The 27695-nt window shown below is 47.9% G+C and overlaps 2 protein-coding genes across 4 annotated transcripts in view; both read right to left on the reverse strand.

Annotated features, from left to right (window-relative positions):
• The window catches only part of Nca (neurocalcin homolog), a 153419-nt gene that overhangs the window by 28330 nt on the left and 97394 nt on the right, over positions 1-27695 (reverse strand). The gene's annotated exons all lie outside the window — the stretch shown is intronic.
• On the reverse strand, positions 944-26060 carry LOC142557259 (neuronal calcium sensor 2). Of its 3 annotated transcripts, none has more exons than XM_075668969.1 (4): positions 25851-26060; positions 6750-6885; positions 4585-4857; positions 944-1346 (listed from the first exon to the last, which is right to left on the reverse strand). In XM_075668969.1, the coding sequence occupies exons 2-4, from the start codon at positions 6861-6863 to the stop codon at positions 1149-1151; spliced, it is 585 nt and encodes a 194-aa protein (XP_075525084.1). In that variant the 5' UTR covers positions 6864-6885; positions 25851-26060; the 3' UTR covers positions 944-1148. The 3 variants fall into 3 exon arrangements, with proteins under 3 accessions (XP_075525084.1, XP_075525083.1, XP_075525085.1); XM_075668968.1 differs by lacking the exon at positions 25851-26060 and adding an exon at positions 10219-10373; XM_075668970.1 differs by lacking the exon at positions 25851-26060 and adding an exon at positions 9785-9903.

The raw sequence follows: 27695 nt of genomic DNA on the forward strand, positions 1-27695 counted from the left end.
GCCCATTAGTACAGTCAACCATCTACAGCAGAGACACATGGCTGACCACGTGCTATTTTTTTTCACAGCACGCCTCACAAAAGCCCACGCTGAAATCGATGCTGTCAGCACAGACTACTACAAGGCCCATGCTAAAATCTGAAAACAAGTGAATTACCACAAGTAGTGTTCAGACCATACAGAATTACTTTTCTGAACAGTTTCTGGGACGCAACATTGGCTCCAGCCTTAGACATCCCTTGTTGCATAACTGCCGATAACAGAAAGGCTATTCGAACAGGGCAACCTCTACCCATAAACAATCCACATTCCTTGCAAGCATTGCTTAGTTTGTTGCTCGTCAGTTCCCAAGGCGTGCTGCCTCGATTTTCCAGAGAATGCAGCAACTGGCACACAAAAACACTTGCGATACCAGATTAAATAGATTATTTCGACTGCCAGCGAGTACTAGACACTTGCATTAGTTGCCGCAAAATCCCTTTTCCATACATGCTCAAAGTTGTCACGAGCAGCGGTTAGTTCACAGTCCCCACTCCACCCTTGAAACTAAGATGCAACACGAGTTTTAAATCGCCTAACCAGAGAAGCATTGGCTTAATATTTTTTTTTAGATAAGCTACAATCTTTTGCTTCGCATGCATGAAACAATGAACAAGGAACTTTGTTCACACTCTAGCCTTGAATCCAGGACAGCCCGAAAGTTTCAGATTGCCTCTTCTGAAGAATAGGTACTTGCTATTCTGAAGGCTATAAATGAGCTATTCATAAAAGTAGGCATAATACGACAAAGTTTCTTCTGAAAAGGTAGCTGAAAATGATCAGCATGTCCTATCCCATATTAGTGCTCTCGAATACTACTTTGCTACAAATGCTAAATGAGAAGGACACTTCGATCACTATAGAAGATTCACTACAAAAGAAATAAAGGACAATGAGGACACCGTGAAATGTAGGGGCAGTTTATTCAAACGTGACGAAGTAGCACAATGCTTGTATACAAAAAGGACACAAACAACAAAAAACATGCTGTTAAATTACAACAAAAATAGAATAAAATGCTCTTCTAGGGAAAGAATTTGGAGGAAGTGCTGGAAGAAAAAAATAAAGACATGGTCGAAGGCAAAAGCACAGGCCATGAAAGTTTGGGGCTATCTCAGCTGCAAGGATGTGTTTGCGGTCAGGAGCCCTGCCAGCTTCCGATCCTGCAAGCAGCCATCGAGGAATTCTCGCATCGTCAGCTTGCCGTCGCCATCGGTGTCCATTTTGGAAAAGACCGCTCCTGTGCGCTCTTCCGGCGTGTCCTCATCGGAAGTGGCGGCGCCGGGCCCCAGCATTTCATACAGGGCCTGCAAAAAAAAAGTTGTGGTGGAAGAATAACTGTTGCAGTTATATACTTATGACCCCTACTTATATACTAAGTACTTATACTTACTAAGTACTTATACTAAGTACTTGTACTAAGTACTTGTATAATAAGCACTTATATACTTATACTTATGACCCCTGCACTTGGGCAATAATGCCTGCAAGAAGCTCTTGAAGGGGCCATGCAACGCTTTCGAGAAAGCTCTTAAGGCAGCAAGGATAACGGCATCACAATGCGGTGGTTTCATGTACTTCATGCAATGGACGTGACATCAATGAGTGGCACACCATGATCATTGGTTGAAAGTGTAACGTGTAATTTACTTTCCCGCGATATTGCGGCTATCGCACGAAAAAGCTGCGGCAGTACATTTCACAACCATTTTAGGTATCGCAGATCCACGGGCGACGTGTTGCAGCTATGGGAACGACACATCCACGTGCCAGGCACTCGGTGCATGAAGGGCTGCCTTGTGGAAGCTCTTGCAACTTTAGCAGTGATGCCATGACCTCCGAGGTTGGAGTGCCCACTGCCCAATCGTGCTAGCCACGGGAACACCATCAACAGGCTGAGAAGGTTTGAAAACAATGGCACGTAGACTTGCACTAATGCCATGCTGCAATCGGCAATACCCTAAGATGTCATGGGAGAGTGAAATGCAGCACTTAGCATAGGAAATCCGAGTCGAGGGTAACTCTTGTTATGTTTGTATATTAAAATTTCTGGCCGATCGCTGGGTTTGTGTGCATTAATTTTAATTCCCTTAGCTTTCTGCTCTAACATACTGACAATAGATCTAGAGCAGATATGGTCTTTTAAGTGTTCCAGGAGCCCTTTAAATACTGAACTGCCAGCAAACTGAAACATGTTTAATGTCGGGCTTCGTGCCTATGACCAGTGTATACGTTTTAAAGGCAAAACAGAGCAAGGCCTCATTCACATAGCGTTCACCTGCCATGACGAGTCCCTGTAAAAGCACTGCTTTCTGACAGGGGAGAAGAGTGTTTCCTTGCCAGATTATTACTAGAAGACTCAGGCACACAAATACTACCTGAGTGATAGATGACACTGGATGGAGCAACTGACACTAACAGGGAAGCCGTTCCACGAATTGCAAAAAGAGGAGAGAGAGAGAGGTTTAAAGAACGGATGTTAATGAGGCAAGCACCTGGTTGGCTACCCTACAACAGGGAAACTTGATTATATGCATCCACATGCGTGGACAGCACCATGTAAGGAGGAACGGTTCAAAGATGGAATAAAGGCGACGGGCTCCACTTACTGCAAGAGGATTTCCGCTCCTAGCACATTGCCACGTTGCTCATGCATGGTACTATTCTAATGCCACTATTCTAATGCATGCCAGTACTCAAGCCAGCCTTAATCCAAGAAAATGGTAATTTGACGCACACTGCAGCCCTGACGAGCTCATCCACATGGCAGTTCAGGATTTGAAGGGCTCCTGGAACACTTTTTTTAAGCCACCATATCTATTCTAGGTCTATCGTCAGCATGTTAGAGCAGAGAGCGAAAAAAAGCTTCAGAAAGTCTGGTCTGCAACATACACATTCAGATTGACCATCTCTGCTACAACAGCAGCAGCCTAACAGTTATCACCCCACCCCCATTGCCAAGCCCGACTGACCAGCTTCAGCTATGCTTATTTATCAATGTTCCTCAGGCTCACCTCACACCTCAACCATGTAAGAAAATGCTGCACAAATTAGCCCACTCTAATCAGCCCATAAGTAAGCTTTCTTTAATGAATATATAAAATATTCCATTCACACTGGGCTACATAACATTACCTTACTCACCTGCATGATAATGCCGAAATCTAAACTTGGGTTTTGCCAGTGAAGGCCTTTGATGATTTGTTGCAAGGCATTTAAAGCATTGCCATGGTGTTCCCCGTAGATATACATACCTAATCTTTCCCAGTATAACATACTTCTAAGCATTCAGAGAAAAGCTTTGGAGAGATTGCATCCCATTGTCAGACACCTTTCTTAATTGGTATTTTTCCACATTCCCTGTGAAGAACTACAGTAGCCGTGGAACGCCTGTTGATACTTTCAAAGATATTCCTGAATGCTTCCTCCACTCCTTGATTCCGCAATGGCTCTATAATTGCTGGTACTTACTGAATCAAATGCCATGTCATAATCTATGAGGGCCATCTTGGGAGATCAGTAACAGCTGGAGACTGGAACTTAGGTGAAATGCCGTTATCATGCCTATCAAACATAAACATGAACCATAATTCTAGAAAATGCATTTTTTCGTGTTTTGTTCTAGCCTTACTTTGTTTATAATGTTATCACGTGCCGGGTAACTTGGGATTAATTTTGACCACCTGGGATTCTTTAACGTGCACCCAATGCGCGGTACACAGGAGTTTTTGCATTTCGCTCCCATGAAAATGCGGCCGCTGCAGCCGTGATTTGATCCTGCGACCTTGTGCTTAGCCACGCAACACCAAAGGCACCAAGCAACCACAGCAGGCTCTCGGTAGTTGTGAAAAGATTTACAAAACGGAAGTGTAGGGGCTGTGTTCCTGAAAAAAAATTGGAATGTATCCTCAGATGCGCAGACTTATTAAATGAGCCTGCACATGCCTAAAAGAAAATATATGGAACCTATATTTAGTGTTTTTTTGGTGCCTGTTATAGGCGCCTAGAAAAGGATTTCATGGTGCCCGAGCATCTAGGCTCTCCATAGTGCACATTCACATCGGCAATCGCATGGGGCCGTGCGACCAAGTTGATTATAAAGCAACTGCTGCAAATGGTTGCTTCGGCAATTAAGCTAGCATTTTGGGACAGTTACTAGATGCTCCATACTACAAATCGGCAACTAAAGTTGCAAGGCTGCAGAACAAATCAGCAGCACAGAAGCAGGACATCAGAATATGCTGCAAGTTACTTTACAGGGCAGTAATGGTGCAAGCAGACGTAAACAGCACTAAACAGCACTTTTTATTGTGGCAGAGGGAATGGCCCCGCTTTCCACCGGGAACCTCGGTCGCCACGAGTTGCACCTTGGTTACCAGTCATGGCAAATTGTGCAACTACTGCCAATCACCAGTGATAATGCACGACCATAACTTCGCAGGCTTCTGAATTGCCCGAATGTTTCCCCTCACGATTCTTGCAATTGTACTGTCCTTAAAGCCAATCTTATTAAAGCCAGGGGAAAGAACTGGCGAGGCCCCTCACCTGGACTATCTTGACCATCTCTGCTTGGTCAATCTTGCCGTCGCCATTGATGTCGTACATGCGAAAGGCCCACTTGAGCCTCTCTTCTGAACTCTGGCTGCCCGTCACTCCGATGGCCAACAGGAACTCCTTGAAGTCAATGTGGCCGTTGTTGTCCGCATCGAATGTGCGGAATACGTGGTCACAGAACTTCTCGGGGTTGCCCGTTGTGAAGAACATGCGGTATATCTCCAGGAACTTGGCGCGAGAGAGCTTGCCCGTCGGACAGTCTTGCTGCTCCCCAGAAACAATGTGAAAGCAAGAGAGAGAGAGAGAGAAAGGAAGGAAGGAAAGTAATTATAGTGATGCCAAGCACATGAAAATATCCACCTTTAATGCAGGTGCCATGTTCACAGAAAAAAATTCACTATGAGCCCATAAATTGTGAAATGTGCTCGTAGACTTTGCAAAAGTTGGTTGAAAGTTGTGCTCAATGCTTTATACGAGATTAACTCATAAAAATAACATCGAGTTTACAAACTGCACCTGCATTAGATTTAAATGCATGATGTACAAACAGGACTTCTGAAAAATTGCAAAACTTTCATAGACATTGTAAACATTTGCTGTAAGTTATAAACAAACAGCCTTTTGATGGGGGCGAAATGCGAAAACACCCGTGTGCTTAGATTTAGGTGCACGTTAAAGAACCCCAGGTGGTCAAAATTTCCGGAGTCCACTACGGCGTGCCTCATAACCAGAAAGTGGTTTTGGCACGTAAAACCCCAAATATTATAAACAAACAGCCAATCCCGGATATACCAAATTCAAATATATCGAAGTACTGTCTATATCGAACAGTTGTAAAATCCCCTTGAAAGTCCTATGTGAAGTATGGCTATGTACTGCGTGTACATTGAACTCCCGTTTACTGCTATATTTGATATATCGAAAGCTGCGCCGAGCTGCACCGCTTCCAACAAAGCGCTTCCAACAAAGACTTAATCGCCGACTTGTGTCGTCGGAAATATTTAATGCCGACAAATTTGAAATGGCACTTTCTTGGCAGACGCTGCCAAACAAGGGATTAAATCTGAAGGCCGGCACATGTCACGAAGGTAAAATGAGCAGGACGCTCTCAGTTTTGCTCGCTGTAAGCATGGGCGGCTCATGCAAGCTGCAGCCATTCCTTATCACTAACAGCATTTTAGGATTTCGCGAGCAGCCAAAAAAAAATAATTTTTACAGATTTTTACATTACAGTTTGATTTTAACAAAATCACCGCACGCTACATCTGCACTTGGTGGTATGGAAGCTTCCTTCTAATAAGACAATTGTATGCAGCTAGTCACCAATGCCCAGTTTGCACCCTTGAAACGCTTCAGTATTCTCAGCTACAATGAAATTCATTTTCCCAGGACTATGCAGCAGGTATTGCCATCTATGACATATGTAATATGTCATAGGACATAAGTCATATGTCAATATTACTATTTTCAAGCTCAGCACTACATGCAAACATCCAGCAATGCCTTTACACTATAGTGTCTAGAGTAGGAATGTGCAAACTGAATTGTGAGTTCAATGTGATTTGGGAAGTATATTTTTGAATCAAATATCAAATAGCTGCTTGCAGCCACTTCTCCGTACAATTCATACGCATAGGAACTACTGCATACTCAAATGAAAGCACAATTTAGTTCTGTATAACTCAAACTAAATATCGAAGATACAAATATGCAAAGTAAAACAATGCACAGATTAAACAAGTTCACAAACGATTACGGACAGTGCAACATGGACAGTGACGGACAGTGCAACACGTACTACAGCACATGGAGGAAGCTACGGCAGCTAGGCTCGAAGCACGTAGAGGCGGCCATATTGAAATGCCGATGGCGGTATGGTAACGCAGATTTAGGGCCGTGCTCGATTCTAACGCGCACGCAATTGTTGGACCCATTTTATCAGAGAAAAAGCGGCCGTTAGATTCGAGTAAATACGGTAGTTTGGATTAGCACAGTATTCCTGTTGCAGGAATTCCTGGGCAGTGTTGCTACACATGTAAGAATAAAAGACCGGGACATCTTTTCAGGCTTAGCAAACATCTTAAATGTTTAAGTAAACAATGTTTGATTGGCATCCCTTTGAAACCAGTTACCACACGTAGAAAAAAAATTTTTACCTTGAATCCTGCGTACCAATCCCGTATCGTGGCATCATCGTAGTCTGTGTGCTTCTTGAGGAACTCAAGATCTTCGTTGGTCAACTCCACAGCCTTTGTGTTTGAGCAGCCCATGCTGAGTCACTCATGAGAGGCCCTGCAACCATTAAACGCTCGCATCAGCAACGTAACAATACCGAAGTAGTAATATCAACATGCAACTATATGAAATACTGATAGAATATTGGGGACAGCAATAAAAGTAAAGTCGACATTAATATATATGTTAGGATTGAGCTGACAGACCAACAAATTAGGAGTACATGATGAGAGGACTGACACTGCATCTACCACAGCTGCTTTGGGCATCACAGAAAGGTGGCTACGATTACTGGCGATCATAGCACCGAAGCCTATACGAGTACGTACAATAAGTATAGCCCACGACTATAACGGTGCACCCATGAACATATATGACACGGCCTGTTGCACTAGTCACGAAGATATGAAAAGGAATATGAAAACATCCGCGCATCCACATGCTATATAGCTGAGCAAGTAATGAGGTACAGCACTAAGGAGTCAAATGTGATTGATTATCCATTTACATGTAAATGAACTTTTTTTATCACCATGTCTCATGGTCATCTCTAAACCCTTACAATCTCTGACCCTTGCCAGGAGACACACTGCATTATGATAGTATGTTTGCCCCCCATCTATGCCTTTTATTGCATAGTCACCGTGGTCGGTTCACCGGAAGCTTTGCGTAGACTTTGCAAAAACCAGTGGCTGTGCCTTCAAGGCCCCAACTGCAACTTATTCAAATTAAAATTCTTGAGATGTACACCAAAAACCACAATCTTGATTATAAGGCATGCTGTAGTGAGAGGACCCCGGAATAATTTTGACCATCCAGGGTTCTTCAATGTGCATTTGAATTTGCAGACAGGCATTTTTGCATTACACCTCATCGAAATGCAGCCGGGAGTCGAACCCGCAACCAACTGCAACAAAATTTGGGCCAAGTAAAAGAATGTAGCTTCAGATAGGGTATATATATATATATATAGCAGCTTCGTGAGAGATTTTATACTTCAAATACGAGTGGATGAGTCACCGAAAGCTCGCAAGAAAACGTTTTTGATACCAAAATTGAAAAATAAACAACAAAGAAAGGCAAAATTTGGAGGACGCTTAAGGTTCGCCTTTAAGAGTGGAACACGATAGCATTCAAAGATCTGACTGCTCCTCATGCTTCCCGGCAACTGCAGCATATGTAACCATACTGGTTATCGGGAAACGCTTGTGGCGAATGCTGTGCATAAAGGCGGGCTTTCTAGTAGAAACGTGGCCTCCTGCATGGGCCATGATGCGGCAGATGTGAGTGCCATCTGTAAGTGTTTCACGGAAACTGGCACGTTGCTCCATGGACTCATTAGAGAGCTTTAGGGGACGCAAGCAACTAGCCTACGCAAGAACTAGGGGCCACAGTACTGTGGATGCGCAGACCTCTATGTCCGGGTGTGCGCATGCTCAGTACTGTTGCCTCGGGTTCTTGCGTCCCCTAATCTAAATCTATTCATGCGCCGATGTGCGCAAATGGCAGATGCCTTTTAAAGGGACTAAACGTGGTTAAAGGGGTTCGAGCTTTTGCGTAACAGAATTCAAATTGAAATGTATATTCAAATTACAAACCGATGCTAACACGTCCGTAGGTTGTGTATAATTAGTTCAATAACTTCCTCGCACCAGATGGAGGGCATGGATGGTACGAAAATCTTTTTGCCTAAACGACGTCAGACGCCGATACCGGATTTTTTCTTGCGACACTAGGGGGGGGGGGGGGGGGGGCGCTGGTTGGAAGCGTCGCGTAGCCAATACCGTGCGGCTCCTCGGCGATCGGACGGCACGCTGAGAAAATCTCGCAGACATCCCGGCATTACGTACCTCATGTCCGCTAACTACGACATGTACACGCCGTCTGCTTAGGTGTTCTTTAAAGTTTGTGCGAACGTACAACTGCTCGTCATAACTAATTCAGCCCAAGTGACATATCTTTGCAGTGGGCCTACATAGGGTGAGCCAAGCTTGCACAGACAAGCGAAACAAAAAAACTCAGTGCCCTTCCACTCAGTGAAGAAGGATGGCCGGCGAAGCTGTGTATGTGGGCCTCCTAATGGCGAACTGCACCTCCGCGGTGGGTCGGCCCGGCATTGCACTATCTTCGGGATCGGCCCAGGTAATGGGCGTTGCTTAAAACGCCTGGTTCACTTCCGCCGCGGGCCGGCGCGGTATTTCACTATCTTCAGGATCGGCCCGCGCATGGGGAGTGCTTAATATGCCTGCAACACCTCTGCCGCGGGTCGGCCCGGCATTGCACTATCTTTTCGGGACTTTTTTTTCTTTTCTTACACGCGGACGCGATAGTGGGGCGAGTAGCCCTTAACAGCTCCGCTGTAGAAGAAGGAACGCGCATCCGTCGCTGCAGTCTCGTTGCGACAACGCAGCACCGCCTTGCCTCGCACAGCGCGCCGGTGCACGGGCGTAGTACACGCACGTTAAAAACAGGACCGGGGTGGAAAGCTGCGCGCCGCCTTCTCGCATACACGCACGTCGAACGCGTTTTTCGGCAACACACATTTAGCCCGCAAAACGCGCCCCGACGGTCACGGAAAACGTCGGAGATCCGAGGGAACGCCACAATTTCGCGACACGAGAAGGCCGGCCAGGACAGGGCGACTTTCGCCCAGTACGAGTGAGCCGAAAGATGTCTCCATCCAGTCGAGTTGGACCTTTGCACGAGATCGAGCGCTGTCACCGAATAGACGTTGATGTAGCACCCCCCCCCCCCCCCCGGTAGTTGGGCGTAGCCGACCTGGCGTAGCCAATCAGAGATGACAAGGTGGCTAAATTTGACAGTTGTGCCCAGTTTGATATATACCACCGCCAAATGGCCAAAATTGACGGGCCGATCAGCTGCAAGCCGGGGACGAAGACATCGCCGCTTCCGGCCCCCGATGCGCGCAGGAAAAAAAAAAGCTGAGGTCGCTTACGCTCGACTCAATTTCGGGTGATAATTTCGCCTTCGCGTGACGTAACGCCCATGCGACGCCTCACCGCACAGCGACCGGGACCTGACCCCATGGCTCGGGCCATATCCACGAAAGCCATATAGCGAATCGACGAAAGCGGCAGACGTATATATTCTCGGAGGATCACTTTTCGGCGACACCGTCGCCTTCGCGTGACGCAGTGCTTCAAACCAGCCAACCGGCTCATCCGGTTTTGCTCAATTTCAGCCAATGAGCGCTGGCTGGTTGAGCACTTCGTCACGAGAAAGCGATAGTCGTAGGGGTCGCGAATACGTCCCCAGTATACTGTAAGCTGGCTGCAAGGCCACAGCCTGGTCAGCAAAAGACGTCCGCATCAACCTTCAGTCTTTCGGGCGACTCATTCCGCGCTCCAGTAAAAGGGGGTATATACTCACAGTATACGCTCGGCTGTACTGCGTGAAACCTCGCCAGCGAATGAGACGACAATGCGCGCCGGACGACTATTAACGGAGAGGCGCGCGCCGAATAAACACCCTCCTGGCGACACGTCACGTAAAAGTCAATGCGAGGCTTAGCGCAAGCGCGCACTGCAGGGGGTGTGTGTGCATTCAACGCGCACTGCCATTGTTCGGGACAATGCATTACGTGCCGCAGGCTGATGACACGACAATCAGAGACGAGTCAGCTACACTGACAGTAGAGAAATGCATAAGCATGCAGATAGCGCTCGCTGCACGTGTTATCGAGCTACGTAGCAGGCGTAACAAAGCTATAGCGTGTCGGCGCGAGTTCTGCTCTGTTGACGCAGGTGCGAAAAAAAAAAAAAAAAAGCCCGTGCCGGCCAAGGTGTCGTTACATCCGTAGCAACCGCTCCTGCACTGCTTCCTCGGCGCACATGAACGGCCGTAAATGACCCTGATGTTATGCACTAGGTCCGCGCAGCAACGCGATAAACGCTACACGCTTCAGCGCCTCAGGCCGCACGTTCACTGCTGCCGCCAGTGCCAGGCAAACAATAGATGTAAACAACACGTGGCATTCATTTAGCGGGCATAAAAAGGTCGGCGAATGACCGCGCAAATAATCGACCTCACTTGAAAAATTTAAACGTTACGGAAACTGGCTCGGTCGAGTGACAGTGACCTTCGATAACGACCCACTGTGGGCGTCACCCACATTCGTTTCGTGAAGAAAAGAAAACGAAACCTCGCAAAGGTCTCAACCGGAGCTTATCCCCGTAAACGTTCTCGCCCGGGATCTTTAAAAGAAGGAGGGTAGAGACGCATGGTGGGCGAAATTTCGGAAACAGCGAGTACAAGCTGCTTCTATACTAGCTGCAAAATAAAGGAAAGCGCGCTCCCTACTTCGGCGCAATAACGGGCGCATTTCAGTTAGAAATGGGCCTTTAAGCAACACCCAAAACGCAGACACAGAGCAGACGCAAGTGGATCCTTAAGAGGAAGCTTTAGCTCGGGCCCAACTCCGACGCGGCCTATTCAAATACATGTAAAACGCAAAAACGTTTTTATGAGATAACCCCTGGACCGATTTTGATGAAATTTGTTGCATTTGAAAGAGAAAGTTAAATTCTAGTGACTGTTGGAAGCGGAATTTCGATTTAGGACTTAAATTTTCTTAAAACGATTTTCAAATATTTGACCGCTTGAAAAAAATAGAAGCACGAAGTTTACAAATTCATAGCTCTGCATCAAGAACTGATATCGCGGTTCTGTAAACGGCATCCATTAGATCATTCAAAGCGGACAAATTCAATATGTCATTTTACATCTTACGTGAATTTGTTACGTTGGTTACAATGGTTTTGCAAAAATTGTATTTCCCTACGATTAAATTTTTTTATATTCATGTGTAACATATAAATTTCGTCCGCTTTAGATGTACTATTAGATGCAATTCACAGAATTGTATTATCATATTTACTGGTTGAGTTACAGAGTTGTAAACTTGATAGTTTCGTGTTTTGAAAATTTACAATTTTTGCCAATTTTTAATAAAAAACTGACGACCTAACTCAAAAATTCGAAACCAACAGTCACTAGATTTTAATTTTGTCTTTTAAATGCAACAAACCTCCTCAAAGTTGGTGCAGTGGTTGCCGAGAAAAACGAATTCTCCTTTTACATGTATTTAGATAGGAGCACTCGAGCTAAAGCTTCCTCTTAAGAAGTGTCGGAGAAAAACCTAACTATACAAAAATCACTGAAGCCGCAAGGAACTCCGGTAGAATGAGCAGAAAGGTCCCTTTGCGTACCCCTAAAGCCGTTTCCGTAGGGCAACTCTGGGAATTCGGCCCCTCACCCCAACCCCACAGCTTACACTGAACGTCACTCTGCAACCACACGCATGGTCACGCAATCAAATCGGAAGATGTAAGCTATACGTACGTACGGCTTTGATGAACATTTATGAATGGCCTATCAGAAACCAACCACTTTACTAAAGCCTCTCTCTCTCTCTCTCTCTCTCTCTCTCTCTCTCTCTCTCTCTCTCATCACCTCTCTGCAGACTACAGCGCAGGCTAAACGCGTTTTGAACTCCTCGCAGACCACGCCGTTCTAGACGTAAACCCACTAAGAGTTCGCATATAAATCTTCTGGATATGTTTTTTTTTTTTTCGCCTCTACCTCAAGTTTGGACAACGAGTGAGTAAAATAAGGCAAGAGGGAGACGCTTCGTCGATTTCGACGCTTCGAATTTAGCGCAGCCGCTTCGCCACACTTCACATACAACGGAGAACGAGCAATTCGCCACCTGTACGCGCCTGTATACAGCTTTTCCGGCGCATTGCAAAACGAAGGCTTCCTTCCATAGTTCCGATGCCCCCCTCCCCGACCCACCCACCCACCTGATCGAAATCTTCGACCCTCGGTCACGAGGCCGTTGCGATCGCGGAGGCAGCGACAGCCAGAGAGGGGTCTCGACAAGGGCGTGGCCGGCGTATACACCCGAGTGAGTGACGGAGAGAAATCGAAGGGCGCGCGCTCGGACTTCCGACGACGACGGCCGAACACGACACGGAGGGACGACGTGGTGCATACGCGTGGCGCGTACGCTCACCCCGTTAAGGCACGTGTAGACAGTCACGTGATAGGAGGTTCCCCCGTATATACAATACGCTACATATATATGTGCGGCAGCAGTTTTCAGGAGCGTTCGCAATGCGCGACGTCAGGAAGATGTGGAGGCGCTGCCGTCAGTCTCCGCGCTCTCGACAGATATTTTTTTTAATTCTATATGACCTGATTACGAGGCACGTCGTTAGCGGGAGCACTTCGGTTTAGTGTTGACCACCCCACGCGTGGTTCTTTTGAAGGTATATACACGCTAAACAAAACACTGAAAACAGTTTAGACGGATAAAGCTGTCTTTGAAAAAAAAAGAAAAACTAGTTCATTTCGAAATATTACGCCGAGTACTAGAAGAGAAAAATGAAGGTGAAAGTTGCCGTTGTTGAATTTCGCGCGCCTCCCATAAACAACAGATAATCGACCCGATTTCGAATGTTCGCACGACGACGTCACTACCTAACCAAAGCTGACCACTCTCCAGACTGCTCAAGGTCGGTGCAGGGGGGGGGGGGGTCACGAGTCACACGCGACTATTCCAAACACGGCTGCCCGTGAGATAAGAGGGGGGGACGCAAGACAGCTTCAGATTCACCAGGGCAACACAACGTGGTTACCAGATCACGCGAATGAGTCTTTATCTCTCCCTCTCTCAAGCTCCAGAGCCGTCGATATTGATCATTACGCCAATTAGAAAAGAAAGGCACCGGACCGACACTGGCGCTCTTCCGCGGGGAATGCCAATGAGGGAGAGCGTGCGATCCCACCAACGCACGCCACCCTTGAATCTCACTTGAATCGCACGCCATCCTTGAGCCACTGACTTTGTTTAACCACGACCCGCGCTACTGCAACAAATAAATAAAAAAGGCGCGTCAGCCAGTCGACGAGAAAGAAGACAGGGGACACGCACACCCGTCGGCAATAGAAAGCCAAAACAATTTTTTTTTTTTAACGCCCGTAGGAGCTAGACACCCACGCCTTTCATAAAAGTGTCCAGACTAAATGTTCAACAGGAAACTGTACATAAAGTTCTTATATCTGAATCCAGGCATGATGAACGTTAGGGCCTGTAAATTTAAAACGTAGCTTGACTGTTTCACAAGTGCTTGCTGGGGTGGTTCACTTTGACAAAAAGAAAAGAAAAAAAAACGCGAACACGCAAGGACAAGCGGAAGACCTCAAGGCGGGCGCTGCCGCAGCCTCGAGAAAAGTGTTTCCAAATACGCATCTGCACGGTGCATACTTGAACGACTTGGATGGGCCGGCGGACGCTATGCAGATAAATAAAGCGCTACGCGCGAGTTTTAAAAGAGTTGAATGTTGGGTTAGTTTGGTACTTTGACATGAAAACCCCCTTGACATGGCGCGCAACGGGACAGCACAACAGAAAGGAATACGAACACAGGCGCAAACTAACGAGTGATTTTGTTGAAGCCGTACGCACAGGTATATATAACCACAAGCTGCGCAGACGCGCCGTTACAATGAAAACATGGAATTCGTCTAAAACAGGAAGTGATTAAACCAGGCGCGAAAGGAATTTCATTTCTGCATCGTATAGTGCAATCGATGTTGCGCTTAGCAATCTCGACTTGCTTTTCTCATTTAAAAAAAAAGAAAGCCTCTAACGTGTCCCGAGCGGTTTTTTGCTTGCTCTTGCCTAGGATTTTCACGCGACGCAAACGAGATTTCACAAGTGGGACAGCCACTGCAATGGTCAGCAAGATACTCCTTATTAGCTAGGTTTCTTGCGTGCTCCCTTATTAGGTCATTGATGCATCGCCTCGTCTGGCCGATGTATATATTTCCGCAGGATATGAGGATCTCGTACACGACGTTGTCGGCACACTCTACAAGAGGCTTTTCGTGGTTCTTTTTTACAGCCCACAGTTTTTGCCTGCACAAGTGATGCAACGGCTCAGCTGATGAAGCTTCTTGGAGGCTGAAAAAGAATCATCTCGTGAGATGTTAGCTCGTTTTTTGCCTGCACAAGTGATGCAACGGCTCAGCTGATGAAGCTTCTTGGAGGCTGAAAAAGACTCATCTCGTGAGATGTTAGCTCGTGACACGTTAGAGGCTTTCTTTTATCAGACGAGCAAAACGCGATTGCACTGTACAGTGCAGAAATGCCTTTCGCGCCCGGTTTAATCACTTCCTGTTCGACGAATTCCATTTTTTCCTTGTAACGGCGCGTCTGCGCAGCTTGGGGTTGTGAGCGAGTCGCTCGTGTTGCGCGAATGCCAGGACGCGCCAAAGAATGCGGGGCATCGAAAACGGGCCCGGAGGTACGGGCGAGGCGCGTAAGGACCAGGACGTCCGGTCGACGCATCACAAACGAGGGGCACGTCGCACCGAGCAACCTAAATACCTCCAAAAAAAAAAAAAAAAAACCAGACAGACGCTGGTGCCTGGTGTCCACAAATAACTTTTTCTTTTTTAGCCGAGCCCGCTCGAGCGGGCTGAAACCCGAGTCCCTCGATTCGACTGTTGGCACACCGTCAGTGCACTGGTCGAGTCGTCCACGTCGTCTCTGGTAACCTGACCACCTGACCATTGTGGCATGTAGCATATAGTGCGCTACATGGCTATGTACACCTGTGGTTCCGGCTTCAACAAAATCAGTTGCTAGTTTGCGCCTGTGTGTGTCCCTTTCTGTTGTGCGGTCCAGTTGCGAGGTGTTTCAAGATGGCTGTCACGTACGCAAGTTCCTGCCTTGCAACGTTTAGCACTGAAGAAATTCCACGACGTCATGCGTTAACAGCGGGAGCAAGAACAGCAAAGCACCCCGGTTTGCATTTTTTTTTTTTTGCTCTTGGTGATGAAGATGTTTATTGGCTTCACGTTGAAACAGACCGGAGACAAATAGTCACCCAGCATGCTCGATCTAATCAGGTTTCACTACACGTATCTAGCCTAGTTGCCTATATCTGATCTCGATCTCAACTTTCATGTTTAAAACCTTTATCCCTATAGTGTACCGTTACGTACGCCTGCAAGGACTCCTGTTTTATCATGTCCAATCCCTGCTATCTTTCCACCAATATACTCTAAAAGGTCTCCCACTTGACTTATCATCCGCTGCGACTCCGACGCCCTGTACACGCGCGAAATCAGACTGCGGCGCCGACACCTAAACGCAACGACCCGAAACCGCCACCTGCAGAGGGGCACCTGCCAAAGGTGCCGCATCGATTAAGGTGCGAGAGGCATTGCGTATCGCTATCTGTCCGCGGTACTTTCAGATTCTGCTTCTCACTGGCCCATTACGTTTTTCGTTTTGCTCAAGACAGACACGGAACTAATCTGCAATCAGCCACGTTGGTCGCCAGAAAGACGTATTTCCTTCGCATTTTCCTTCGGTCGTCCGCCTCGCATAGGGCAGTGGGCTCAACGCCCGAGGGGGCCCGGGCAAGCATATACTGAGGTTACCCAACGCATGGTATCTGCGAAAGACTAGGACGGACCTCAAAAGGAAAGCGTGGCAGGGGTCATACATGCCACGCCCCGAATTCAAAGCACGAAAGCTATCGACCAATCGAACAAAGGCACGTCGTCGATCGACGTATTCCGAAATCAGTTAAGCGACGACTACTAAGTAAACCTACAAGCACCCTTGGCCTTCCCTTCCTTACTAAAGGTCCACCTCTTCCCTCGCCGCTCCCGTCACATCAGCCGATCTATACACATGCGCTAATAACGCGAGAAGCGGCGCGCCAATTTGCGAGCGAGTCGCATTGCGCGGTCACCGCGATCATTGATCGCGCCTTTCCCCTTCCTCCCTCCCTCCCTCCCGCGCACAAAAAACGCGCGCCCGCTCCACAGCCGGGAAGTCAACAACAGGTCTGCTGCCGCCGATCGCCAGACGCATGACGCTAAGCTCCCCTCCAGACAATTACGAAGGCGAGTATGGGGAACGGGGGAAAGGGGGGGGGGAGGCCAACGTTCCTTGCGAATCGACCAATATCGGAGTCAATCGGGAGAAAGGCATGCCAGCAGAACAACCAACCGCCCGACCTGGCACGGAGAAGGACTACGAAATCTCCCCAATAGATCGGCCACGCAGAGCCAAACTATACACCGTGGATCGAGGTACACGTCGCAAGAGTATATCGAAGAGAGAACAATAAAAACGAAAGTGCAGGTGACCACGCGGCGATGAAAACGAGTGAGCGCAGCTTCTGCGCGCAAAAAGAACAAAGTAAACAAAACGGTATGACGGAGGGGGGAGGGGGGGGGGCGAGACGCAACAGCCATCGACAAATTGCGTCCATTATTAATAGCCCTCTCGGGAATCCGGTCGAGCGAGACCACTGGCTGCACCGGCCCAGCAAGCGCTCGCTTTGGCGGCTGTATAAGACTCGGGAGCGCGCTGCACTGCAGCAACGTGAATTATGCGCGGTGCAGCGGTACACGGGTACGGCGACGGTTCCGTCGTCACACGACGTAGAAGCCAGCCGACACGCGCCCAGCAAGGTTCTGCACGTGCGGCTTATAAATAGAGAGCCACCGTGAGGAAGAAAAAACAAACCGCGGGGCGGCCTCCGTGTCGAACGCGACCGACGGGGCAACCTTGTTTGTAACGAAGCTCGGAGTCGTGCGGCGTTGCGTAGGCTCAATGCGCCCAATAGTGGATAAGCCACGCGCGCTGTGTGAGTGTCTGTCCGTGTGTACTTGTGTCTGTCCGTGTGTACTTGTGTCTGTCCGTGTGTACTTGTGTCTGTCCGTGTGTACTTGTGTCTGTCCGTGTGTACTTGTGTCTGTCCGTGTGTATTCTTGTGTGTATGTGTGCGCGTGTGTATGTGAGCGCGTGCCTGCGCGTGCCCACGGGAGTTTACGCTAGGAACTTTTCTGCAGAGCCAGAAAAAAAACACGTGCAGATGGCGATCAAGCCGTGACAGAGGTGACTGCCACTCCATTCGAAGAGACGCTAAACAGAAACGGCCGGTAAAGCAGTTTAGGCTGATAAAGCGTTATTTAGAAACTACTTTGGTAGACTTCGGGGTGGTATATATTTTGATTGCTATATAGAAGAGGAAGTGAAGTGTTGAAAGTTTATATTTCTGAATTTCGCGCCAAAACCACAGCATCGGTACGTCAGTGTGAAGTCGCGGATTAGAAAGAGTGCCTGGCTGTTTCACAACGTCCTTGACAAAGTCAGCGAATCTTCAATAACGATCAACTCGGTAAGTAATCAAATTTTAGAATATCACGTAAAATGTTAGTATATCTTCTGATTGCGAACCTTTTTCGGATTTTAATGCCGGCAGGTCTGAATTTTAAGAAAGCTTTATCCCAGCGGGAACGCACAGCTACAGAAATGTTCCATCGGAACACGAAAACACGTGACATAGCATCGGCGCTGGCGGCGACCCCTTGCGATTCCGTGATGAACTACAGCGCACCAGAAACGTCCTTGCATTGTGCAACATTTCCACGAATCAGAGAAAGGCGGGATTTCGCAGTACGATGTCCCCTACCGACCGGCTCGTATACGCAAGCATGTGAAATAAGTTGCTCATTGCGCAGAGAATTTTGTGCACTTTGATTAGACGCAGCAAGCGTAACATGAATCCACGGGCGCTGCTGTCTAGCGCGTACACATCGCAGTATATATTACCGTATTTACGACTGCACGCAGTCCGCGTAAAAAAAAAAAAAAGATAGAAGGAAGGAAAGAAAATGACGTTTGCAGACTGAAATCTGAATAGCCGATTATTTATGCAACCTTGGAACGAAGCCAGCTTGAAGTGGCATGTGAGAACACATACTGTTTGCACGTTTTTTTTTTTTTTTTTTTTTTTCTGGCTATATGGTTGCAAACTGATCGAAAATTCACGTTTGTCCGGCCGGTTCCCGCGGCTCGCGAACTTTTCGACGTGGACTTACGCGTCCCCTCGTATATATTTAGACGAATTCGCGAAGCGAGACGAGGTAAAGCACCTTGGGGTAAAGTGCGCTAAAAGCGAGAGCAGTAGATATTGCTGGGTCGATCAATCAATCAATCACGGCAGTTTATTTTTTGCGCTATGTACAGCGAAAGAAAGGTGGTTGGAGAAAAAAGCTGCACTTTCGCACACTGACAAAGCTCCAGCAAGCCGTACACAGCAGTGGTAGCGTGCGGAGAAGACAAAAGAGAAGAAAAAAAAATCTTATACAACGTAGAGAAGTCGTAGAAAAATATAGTCATAATTGCGACACCGTGCAAATCTGCGACACGTATCTACATTAGAGGAATGTGGGGCTTTAGATCGATTTGGCGCCTTTGATGTTCAGTCACGCAAAACTTTCGTTTGCATTCCGCGACCGCCAGAGCGCGTTAACAGCGGCCCGGTGGATGCCTGACACTCGAGTGATAACCGCACATATATATGCCATTGCTCACACGGCAACGGCACATTGCATCGCATTCTCCGCACGTCGCACGTAAGCGACGGTCATTCGCAAGAAAGCGAGTTAACGCAGCGCTGGAATTGATTGTTCTGCATTGCGAAGAGTAGCTGCGACTTTGAGAGGCGTTTACCTGGCTATATTGATTGGTCCATTTATTATCATAATAATTTTATTGGAAGTGCGTGTGCGTGCGTGCGTGTGCGTATTATACCGGGTGTCCCAGCTAACTTGAACCAAGGGTTTAAAAATGAAATATTGGAGTCAGGAGAGTGAAACTAACTGCATATTGGTGATAGGCATTTGGCGCACCACGGGAAATTTTTTGTATCGCAATTACTTAACTAGTAATTAAGATAATTTTTTTAAATTTTTTAATATTGACTTTAGACACTAAATGTGATTCGCAAAGTTGGAGAGCACTTTCAGAAACCCGCATTCCATTATTCGCCATAAAGAAAACCTTACGTGTACCTCTTTTTCCGAGCTCGAAAGAAAGCCCGCGAAATACAAAAAAAATCACGTGACGAGCACATTTGCGCGTCGCGATCGTGCTGCTCTCAACCGTGCTTTCAGTGAACGAAATCAGCTCCGGCCTTTATTCGACGGCCCCGTTGCAGCGGCAGGCCGATATCTTGGCGGGGGTTTTTCGTCCGCGTCAGCTAGTTGGCACCCGGCGACGACGACTTAGTCCCAATCTGATAAGATACTGAGATGGCGAGTCTGCTTTGTCACTCAGAAGCAAAAGAGAAATACAGGGAATAATGTTTCGCCGCGAGGTGTTGGCGGCTGTGTGTTGCAGTTTCCTAATGAGGATTTTGAAAGCTGGAAGCAGCGGTGAAGCACAGTTTGTCGTGTGCTCTTCTTATGCCACTCTCATGCGAGACTGAATCTTTGGTGTAGTGATTACTAGCACTGCAGACATGCCGTTTACAAATGAAGAGAAAGCAGACATGGTTCTGGCTCTAGGTGCATGTCATGGGAACAGAAGGCGCGCTGCAGACCTTATGCAACAATGGCACCCAGGCAGGCGGCCAAGTTCAGTAACGATCCTGCGTGCCTTCGAGACGCTGCGACGGATGGGCAGTTTTACGTCCACACGACACAGAGCACCTGTTTTTGACGAGGACTTCGAGACGCATATTTTATCGCTGTTCGCTCTGGAACCCCAAGCAAGCGTGCGCAGCGTGAGCGAGGATACCGGAGTCTCCAGGTCATCAGTTTGGCGAATACTGCGCAAACACCGCCTGCATCCGTACCACGTACAGCTTCATCAAAATCTGTTGCCACGGGACTTCCAAAACAGGACCGATTTTGCTAATTGGATTCTGATAAAGATGCAGGACGACCCGGATTTTTTGAACAAAGTGATATGGAGTGACGAAGCTAGTTTTTCGCGCAATTCACAGGTGAACCTGCACAATGCTCATTACTGGAGCGATTCAAATCCCTACTGGGTTTTACAGACGCAGCACCAGTACCAGTGGTCATTTAGTGTTTGGTGTGGACTTTTCGACGGTAGTTTGATCGGGCCTGTGTTTTTCGACCAGACGCTGACAGCAGATCGCTACACCAATGATATCCTCAGAGGACCCGTTGACGACTTCCTTTCGGATCTACCGCTCGCCAGGGCCACAAATGTGTGGTTTCAACACGATGGCGCCCCCGCGCACAGCAGCGCCAAGGCTCGGACCTGGCTCGACGCAGCGTTCCCGCAGAAATGGATAGGACGACTAGGTCCCGTGAACTGGCCAGCCAGGTCTCCTGATATGACACCTCTGGACTACTTTTTGTGGGGTCATATCAAGGACAAGGTGTACAGCACACCAACTTCCACACCGCAAGACCTTAAAGACAAAATAACGGAAGTCTGTTTAAACATGCCTGAGGCTGTCATACGAAATGCAACGGCTGATTTGGTTACAAGATGCCATAGCTGTATCGTCGCACAAGGTGACCTATTCGAGCACTTTTTATAATTGGTAAGAAACCGAAATGAAATGGAGTCAGGACAACCGCATGCCACGGCTGTCATCGCCGCACAGCCAAGCCATAAACCGCCACTTTTATTTTCTTTGCAACTGGCAAATAAAACTCCTCTCATTTGAAAACTTCGAGCTTGGCAGTCTTTATCGCGACTGCAAAGCGCAGCGCACTCGCTGCAATTTACACCGTCACGCGCGAACTGGCTGACACGGCCGAAGAAACCACCACCAAGATATCGGCCTGCCTCTGAAACGGGGCCGCCGAATGAATACCGGAGCTGATTTCGTTCACTGAAAGCACGGTTGAGAGCAGCACGATCGCGGCGCGCGAATGCGCTCGTCACGTGGTTTTTTTTGTATTTCGCGGGCTTTCTTTCGAGCTCGAAAAAAGAGGTACACGTAAGGTTTTCTTTATGGCGAATAATGGAATGGGGGTTTCTGAAAGTGCTCTCCAACTTTGCGAATCACACTTAGTGTCTAAAGTCAATATTAAAAATTTTAAAAAAATTATTTTAATTACTAGTTAAGTAATTGCAATACAAAAAATTTCCTGTGGTGCGCCAAATGCCTGTCACCAATATGCAGGTAGTTTCACTCTCCTGACCCCAATATTTCATTTTTAAACCCTTGGTTCAAGTTAGCTGGGACACCCGGTATACTGAGAGCCAGTTGAACAGCACGAGGGACAAGGACCAACAGGTATACAGACCTGTATGCATATGATATGCAAGATGCATATGCATGATAACGCAAGCCAACAAGGGCTTGTAAGATAAGAAAAAAGTAACACCTCCTGCAAACCATATATAGGTGCACTATACTTCTTGCACTTCGTTCCTTTGTTAAAAAAAGCGCAGGAAACAAAGAAGGAGTGGTAGACCCTTCTCTATAAACGTTTGCTTTTTTTTTTTCATGTAGCAATAACGCCTGACAACGAAGATTTGTAGAAAAGCTCGTCAAACGATTCGCGAGCAGTTCTCTTTGCCATTGCATGACCCTGTGAGTGGATTTAGAATTTAGAGAGAAAGTTTGTGTACAAAAGGAGACCACTGCCAGCGTTTGATTGTAAAAACTACAAAAGAAAAAAAAAAGACCTGTGGACCACCAGACAACAAAGCCCCCGATTTTCCCTCGACTTTCCCGTTAAAAAGATGGCACCCCACTTTTACCACCGACGAATTTAAAAAAAAAAAAAAGAAGTAAGAAAACCCGATAACGACGAACTCTATATTATACACCACACGGCTGCCATGGTGTGCGAAAATATTTTCCAAGAAAGGGGGAGGACGAGAAAAACGAGCGAAGCGCCTCCAACAGGTTAAGGCGACAGTGTTTCCCTGAACTTTTGTTTTGACTCTGAGCACCGAGCAACAGCGCGTCGCGCCAGAGCATGCGGCTGTTATTATAGGCAATATTACAATATATACGAACGCGACGGCGACATTACCGCGATTACACGCACCGAAAGGCGCGACTAACAGCAACGTAGGAGAGAGCAGGGTTCGTTGATAATCCCCAGAGCACACCCACCCACTTACAGAAAAAAACAAACCAAAACAAACAACAACAATAAAACTGGTCAGAAAAGCTCTCCGCCCCGTCATCATCGGGGTCATCGCGGGAAACTTTGTCTCTATGTGGGCGTCGGCCCGAATAAACGTCGCGTCGTTTCACGAAGCGGCCGAGAGAATGAGAGAGCAGCGTGGAACTCGCGTGCGTACTTCAGCCGACGCCCCCCCCCCCCCCCCCCCCACCGCTGCAGGAGTGCGCAGGCTTGTCACTCAGACAAACAGCAGATCGGCGCGGCTTTTTGAGAGACCTATTAGCTATAAAAAACGCCTATGTTTGAGAAACACAATGAGGGTTTCGTTGCATGCATAAGTTATGAAACGCGCGTTTGCCAAAAAGACTACGATCTCTCTCAATAGAAAGGCATTAAACAGGCGGCCTCAGTTAGCAATAATTATGTAGAGGCTTCGATTGGGACGCTGGAAGACAGCAGCGGCATAGCAACGTGCGTTATGCGAGATGGCAACAGCGCTTATCCGTAAAGCAGCAGCCAACGTGGCTTATTTTGATCGACGCCATTTGAAGGATAACATGATCCACTGCATACTTCAGCGGCAACTACCGTATTTGCTTGTCTTTAACGCTCCTTTTAAGGCGTTAAAAGTAAGAAGATACGATGGGAAACGCGAGCGAATAAAAAAACCGAACGCCGCGTAAATACCGAAACGGGTTCAACGAACCACGTCGTCCTCGAACGCGTTGTGGAGCTTGCTTTGCAGGTTGACGAACGAGACAATTCCGAGGGGCTCGCTTCGAACGACCGTAAACGCCGGCCAGACGATTTGCCGGAGTCGTGTAACATTTTAAAACTCACCGGTGCGGACGCGGTGCTTCTCAACGTGCCGGTATACCCCGAACATTGCGATCACGGTGACTTCAGTGCCCTGTACTCGCGCGTGTGCACCGTTTGTCACCGCATTACCGCCGTTATCGATATCTGTCGCTGGGCCCAAGACGCGCGCCTGACGTGCTTAACTGAATACCGGTAAGCGCAATTCCAAGACGGTACTGAAGATGAGGACACAAGAACAGGACAATCGATTGACAGACGTGACAACAGCCTGACGTGCTGTCGCGTTTCTCGTTTACGCAGCTTCTCGATGTACTGCGGGTAACTCCCAAAGACGGCGCGCCACAATGACGTCAACACAAGACTACACAGACACACCGCTTTACATTCAAAGCTGCGATTATCTGTTCATAGCTTTCTTTTTAGCGCAAAGAAACGCACGACGCGAGAGAATTAAGTCACACAAGACACTGCGTCACAGACGGAACTATCCGCGGAGTTCATGAAATATTCACATAACAGTACCCGAAAAATATATATAGTTGCCGTTACACATAGTGGCTTCAGTGGACCGAGTTACCCACGCTGCTGCGGGTAACCGTCCCAATAATCGAGAGGCTCCGAAAACTGAAATTGGCCGGCGATCGTACGTTTTCTTAATATAGCTACCGCCATAAGCTAGACACAAATTAAATACAAATATCGTAAAATCATAAGCATCTTTACGACAATCGTAAACAGGCTGTAATACCCGGACATTTTTACACTGAAATCGTAAATTTCGGCCGCTATGCGTCGATGAGGAACCCACGAATTCAGCGACAACCTATGAATTCGGCATGCGCTACGCCCGCACGACATCGCACTGCTTGCTCTTGCCTTGGGTGCCTGTGCGACAAAAAAAAAATAATAATAACACTCCGCGACACAGGCCGATATTGAAAGAGATTCGGCAGAGTTTGCTGTTCGGCTAGTTGTGGTTTCAAGGCATTCAGAACGGACGGAAAACATCGCAAAACACAGAAGAGATACAGAGCGGCGTCTGTCTCTTGCGCTATTTACTGCACACAAAAAGGCTCAAAGGTTTGCCTGCCCCATTCCAAGTAATTCCAAACCCCTAAGCAACAATTTACCATGTATTACCCCACTTTCGGACAACCGTGCGTTGCCGCGGTGGCAGCTACCTCGTCAAGCGACTCGATGCAGCTTTTTGCGACTTTTCGTCAAAAATGAATCCAAGGAAGTTCATCTCCGTGACGTCACAAACGAGTGAACGTAATTGGCGTATCTACACAAATTAAATCCGGGCACGATAGCCGAGTATCTGTGGTAGTGCATTCTTAGGCTGTCACCGACTTTGGATATATATAGCGCCGCACACATCGGCACATTCGGAGCGAATTACGAGTCAAAGAGACGCACGACTTGAAAGATCCAGCGCGAACCGCGGCGTTTACGGAGCCGGGCGCGCTGACGACACCCGTACGTCGCTGGTAAAGAGAACTCCGCCAGGAAAGTGGGCGCGACCGACGTCGCTGTCTAGGTTGGGTCTAGTAGCAACGCCCCAAGCGCAACAACCACTGTTGCCCGTGTAGCCGAGGGCCACGAACATTTCTACCGTTAGCCGCCGCAATTGCGAAGCTGTAATACAGGGACCGACTGCTAAGCTACAGGTTAAGAAGCTGACCCACGCCGGAACGTGTAAGGTTTTCGGTTAAAGTGGTCGCATGCAAGAAGTGGAACGTCAGAGAGTAGTGGTAGCATGCCTCGTCAAGGGTAATTTAGGTGCAGTCGCTTCCGCACTTGGACCCCCCCGCGAGTGGGGACGGGACAGGCAAAACACAGCCGATTCCAACCTGTTAGCCAAGCTAAATAAACCGAGTATGCATCGGTCAATGCCACGCGGAAAGAAAAGCACGCACAAAGCGCCAATCTCGGCCATCGCAACGCCCCCCGTCAGTCGGCCAGTGCGAACGTCAAAAGTTTCTCGCGAGGAGAAACGTGGTTTCTTTCGCCCCGGCTCCCTAGGCGACGCGGACACGCGATGCCGCCCAAGGACAGGTACGACTCCGACGCCGTCGTGACCGAGACGAGCACCAAGCACGCCAACCATCCCGACAGCAAGAGCTATACACACAGCGACGACGGTTGAGCAAAAAAAGACAAAATAGAAGACGTGGCGAACACTCAACAAGATAACGGGATTGTGGTTCGTCCAGAAGCGGCGAATTCGTGGCATGGCTTACCCTTCCGGATGGTAAACCTGCCGGCGCTGGGAAGCGGTCGGTAGAACAACGATGTCCTCGGTGGCAGAAGACACGCACACAAACACACGCCAGCACGCGGACAGACGTACTACTACGCGCACGACACAGTTACGAGAGAGGCCCGGCCGTTCAAACGCCACTGACGTCTGCAGAGAACTGGGCGTGAGCTCTCACATACACACCGTCGACGGAAAGAGGATAACGTCACCAACAGCGAGGCAGAGGGAGGGGCGGGGGGGGGGGCAGGATATGCGAGCGACGAGTGCTATTACGCAAGCGCTAGGTCCCAAGGGCGCGCTTTTGGAATGAACAAAACTGCCCCCAAGATGATGATGATGATGACGACGACGACGAAGGCCAGAGCAGGTGGTGCGTTTGGTGTGCGAGCGCCATACAGGGCAGACTACGAAACGCCGTCCGGAAATCTCTTTCCAAAACGCAGTCGTTGTCCTTGTCGTCTGCTGCCACCGTTGCAGACGGTTGCGCCATCTAGGCAACGATAAAATAACGACGGCGGGACGGAAGCGCTCGCGGCGGCACCTGTAGGTGAGGAGACCAAACAAAGAAATTGCCCGCCGCGTCATCCGAGATCCAGGAAGGTATAGTGTAGACTTCACTGCATAGATGACGCGCTATGCCGCACACCGCCGATCTCCGAGGCCGTGGCGGGAAATGCTTGAAAAGCGAGCGTGCGTAGACGGAAAGAAAAAAAGAAAAGCGCGCAGGGAGTTGCCGAATCGGAGGGAAGCCGATACGAAACGGAACAAATGACTTGACATATTAAACTGTCGATTGCCTTTTTTGTGACAAAACGAAGAAAGCACGCAACGACAGATTATCCAAGATGATCTTAATATGTATGGAAAGATGGCTTAGAACTCGCACTTCGCTGCGAAAATAATCGAAAGTTTAAATTTATTTATTTATTATATATTAAGCATACTTTTAGGGCCCGAAGGCACTTAAGAAAGGAGTGTTATAATGCACGTAAAATATACGGTAGAATACGAAAGAGTATCGCAAGGCAGCTTGTGAAGCAATCTTGAAATTTTCTGTGTCAGCGATATCGCGCGATGGAGGTGGGAAGATTGTTCCGTTCGGAACCGGTCGTTGGCAGGCAAGAGAGTCATGACACAGACTGGTCCGACACATTTGAAAACGTACTCTGGAACGGTGGTCACATCGAGACGATATGTAGCTAGGGGATAGAAACAGAATATTCCAAAATAGGTCTGTCATGACGAATCTTACGTAAAATAGAGAGAACTCGATATTTGCGGCTCAGACAAAGTTAGATTCAAGATTATTTTCATTGAGGTAACATCAGACTGAGGTAACATTAAGGTAACATTGAGGCAACATTAGACATTTGATAGAGTGAAACGAACGGCTCGATCCTGGACAGATTCAAGGGCGTGGGTAAGAAACGATTTGAGAAGGGTCCCAAATCGCACATGCGCACTCTAATTTAGGACAGACAAGCGTTTCGCACAAAGTTACCCAAAGCGAAGATGGTGCGCACGAAAATTTGCGACATTGGCAGCCAATCAAGCGGTCGGCGTTGTTAATCACGTATGCGAGGAGCACATTCCAGGAGAGGTTATCGGCAACGTCAATTTATAATGTTTGTGTGTAAGCATGCGCGTAAGTTCTTCAACGACAGTTCTAGTTGCGAAACATGCAACTAAAATTGTCTGGCTATTGCGCTTTTTCCTTGCGGCGTCGTCAGTTGGCACGGTTTTTTTTTTTTCCCCAAGATGATCAATCAGCAACGCGGCAGATTCCTGACGTTGCTGAACCGATCAGAAAAAAACACAGACACCT

Source organism: Dermacentor variabilis, chromosome 9 (assembly GCF_050947875.1).
Source record: "Dermacentor variabilis isolate Ectoservices chromosome 9, ASM5094787v1, whole genome shotgun sequence".
In the NCBI taxonomy this organism is placed as follows: domain Eukaryota; kingdom Metazoa; phylum Arthropoda; class Arachnida; order Ixodida; family Ixodidae; genus Dermacentor; species Dermacentor variabilis.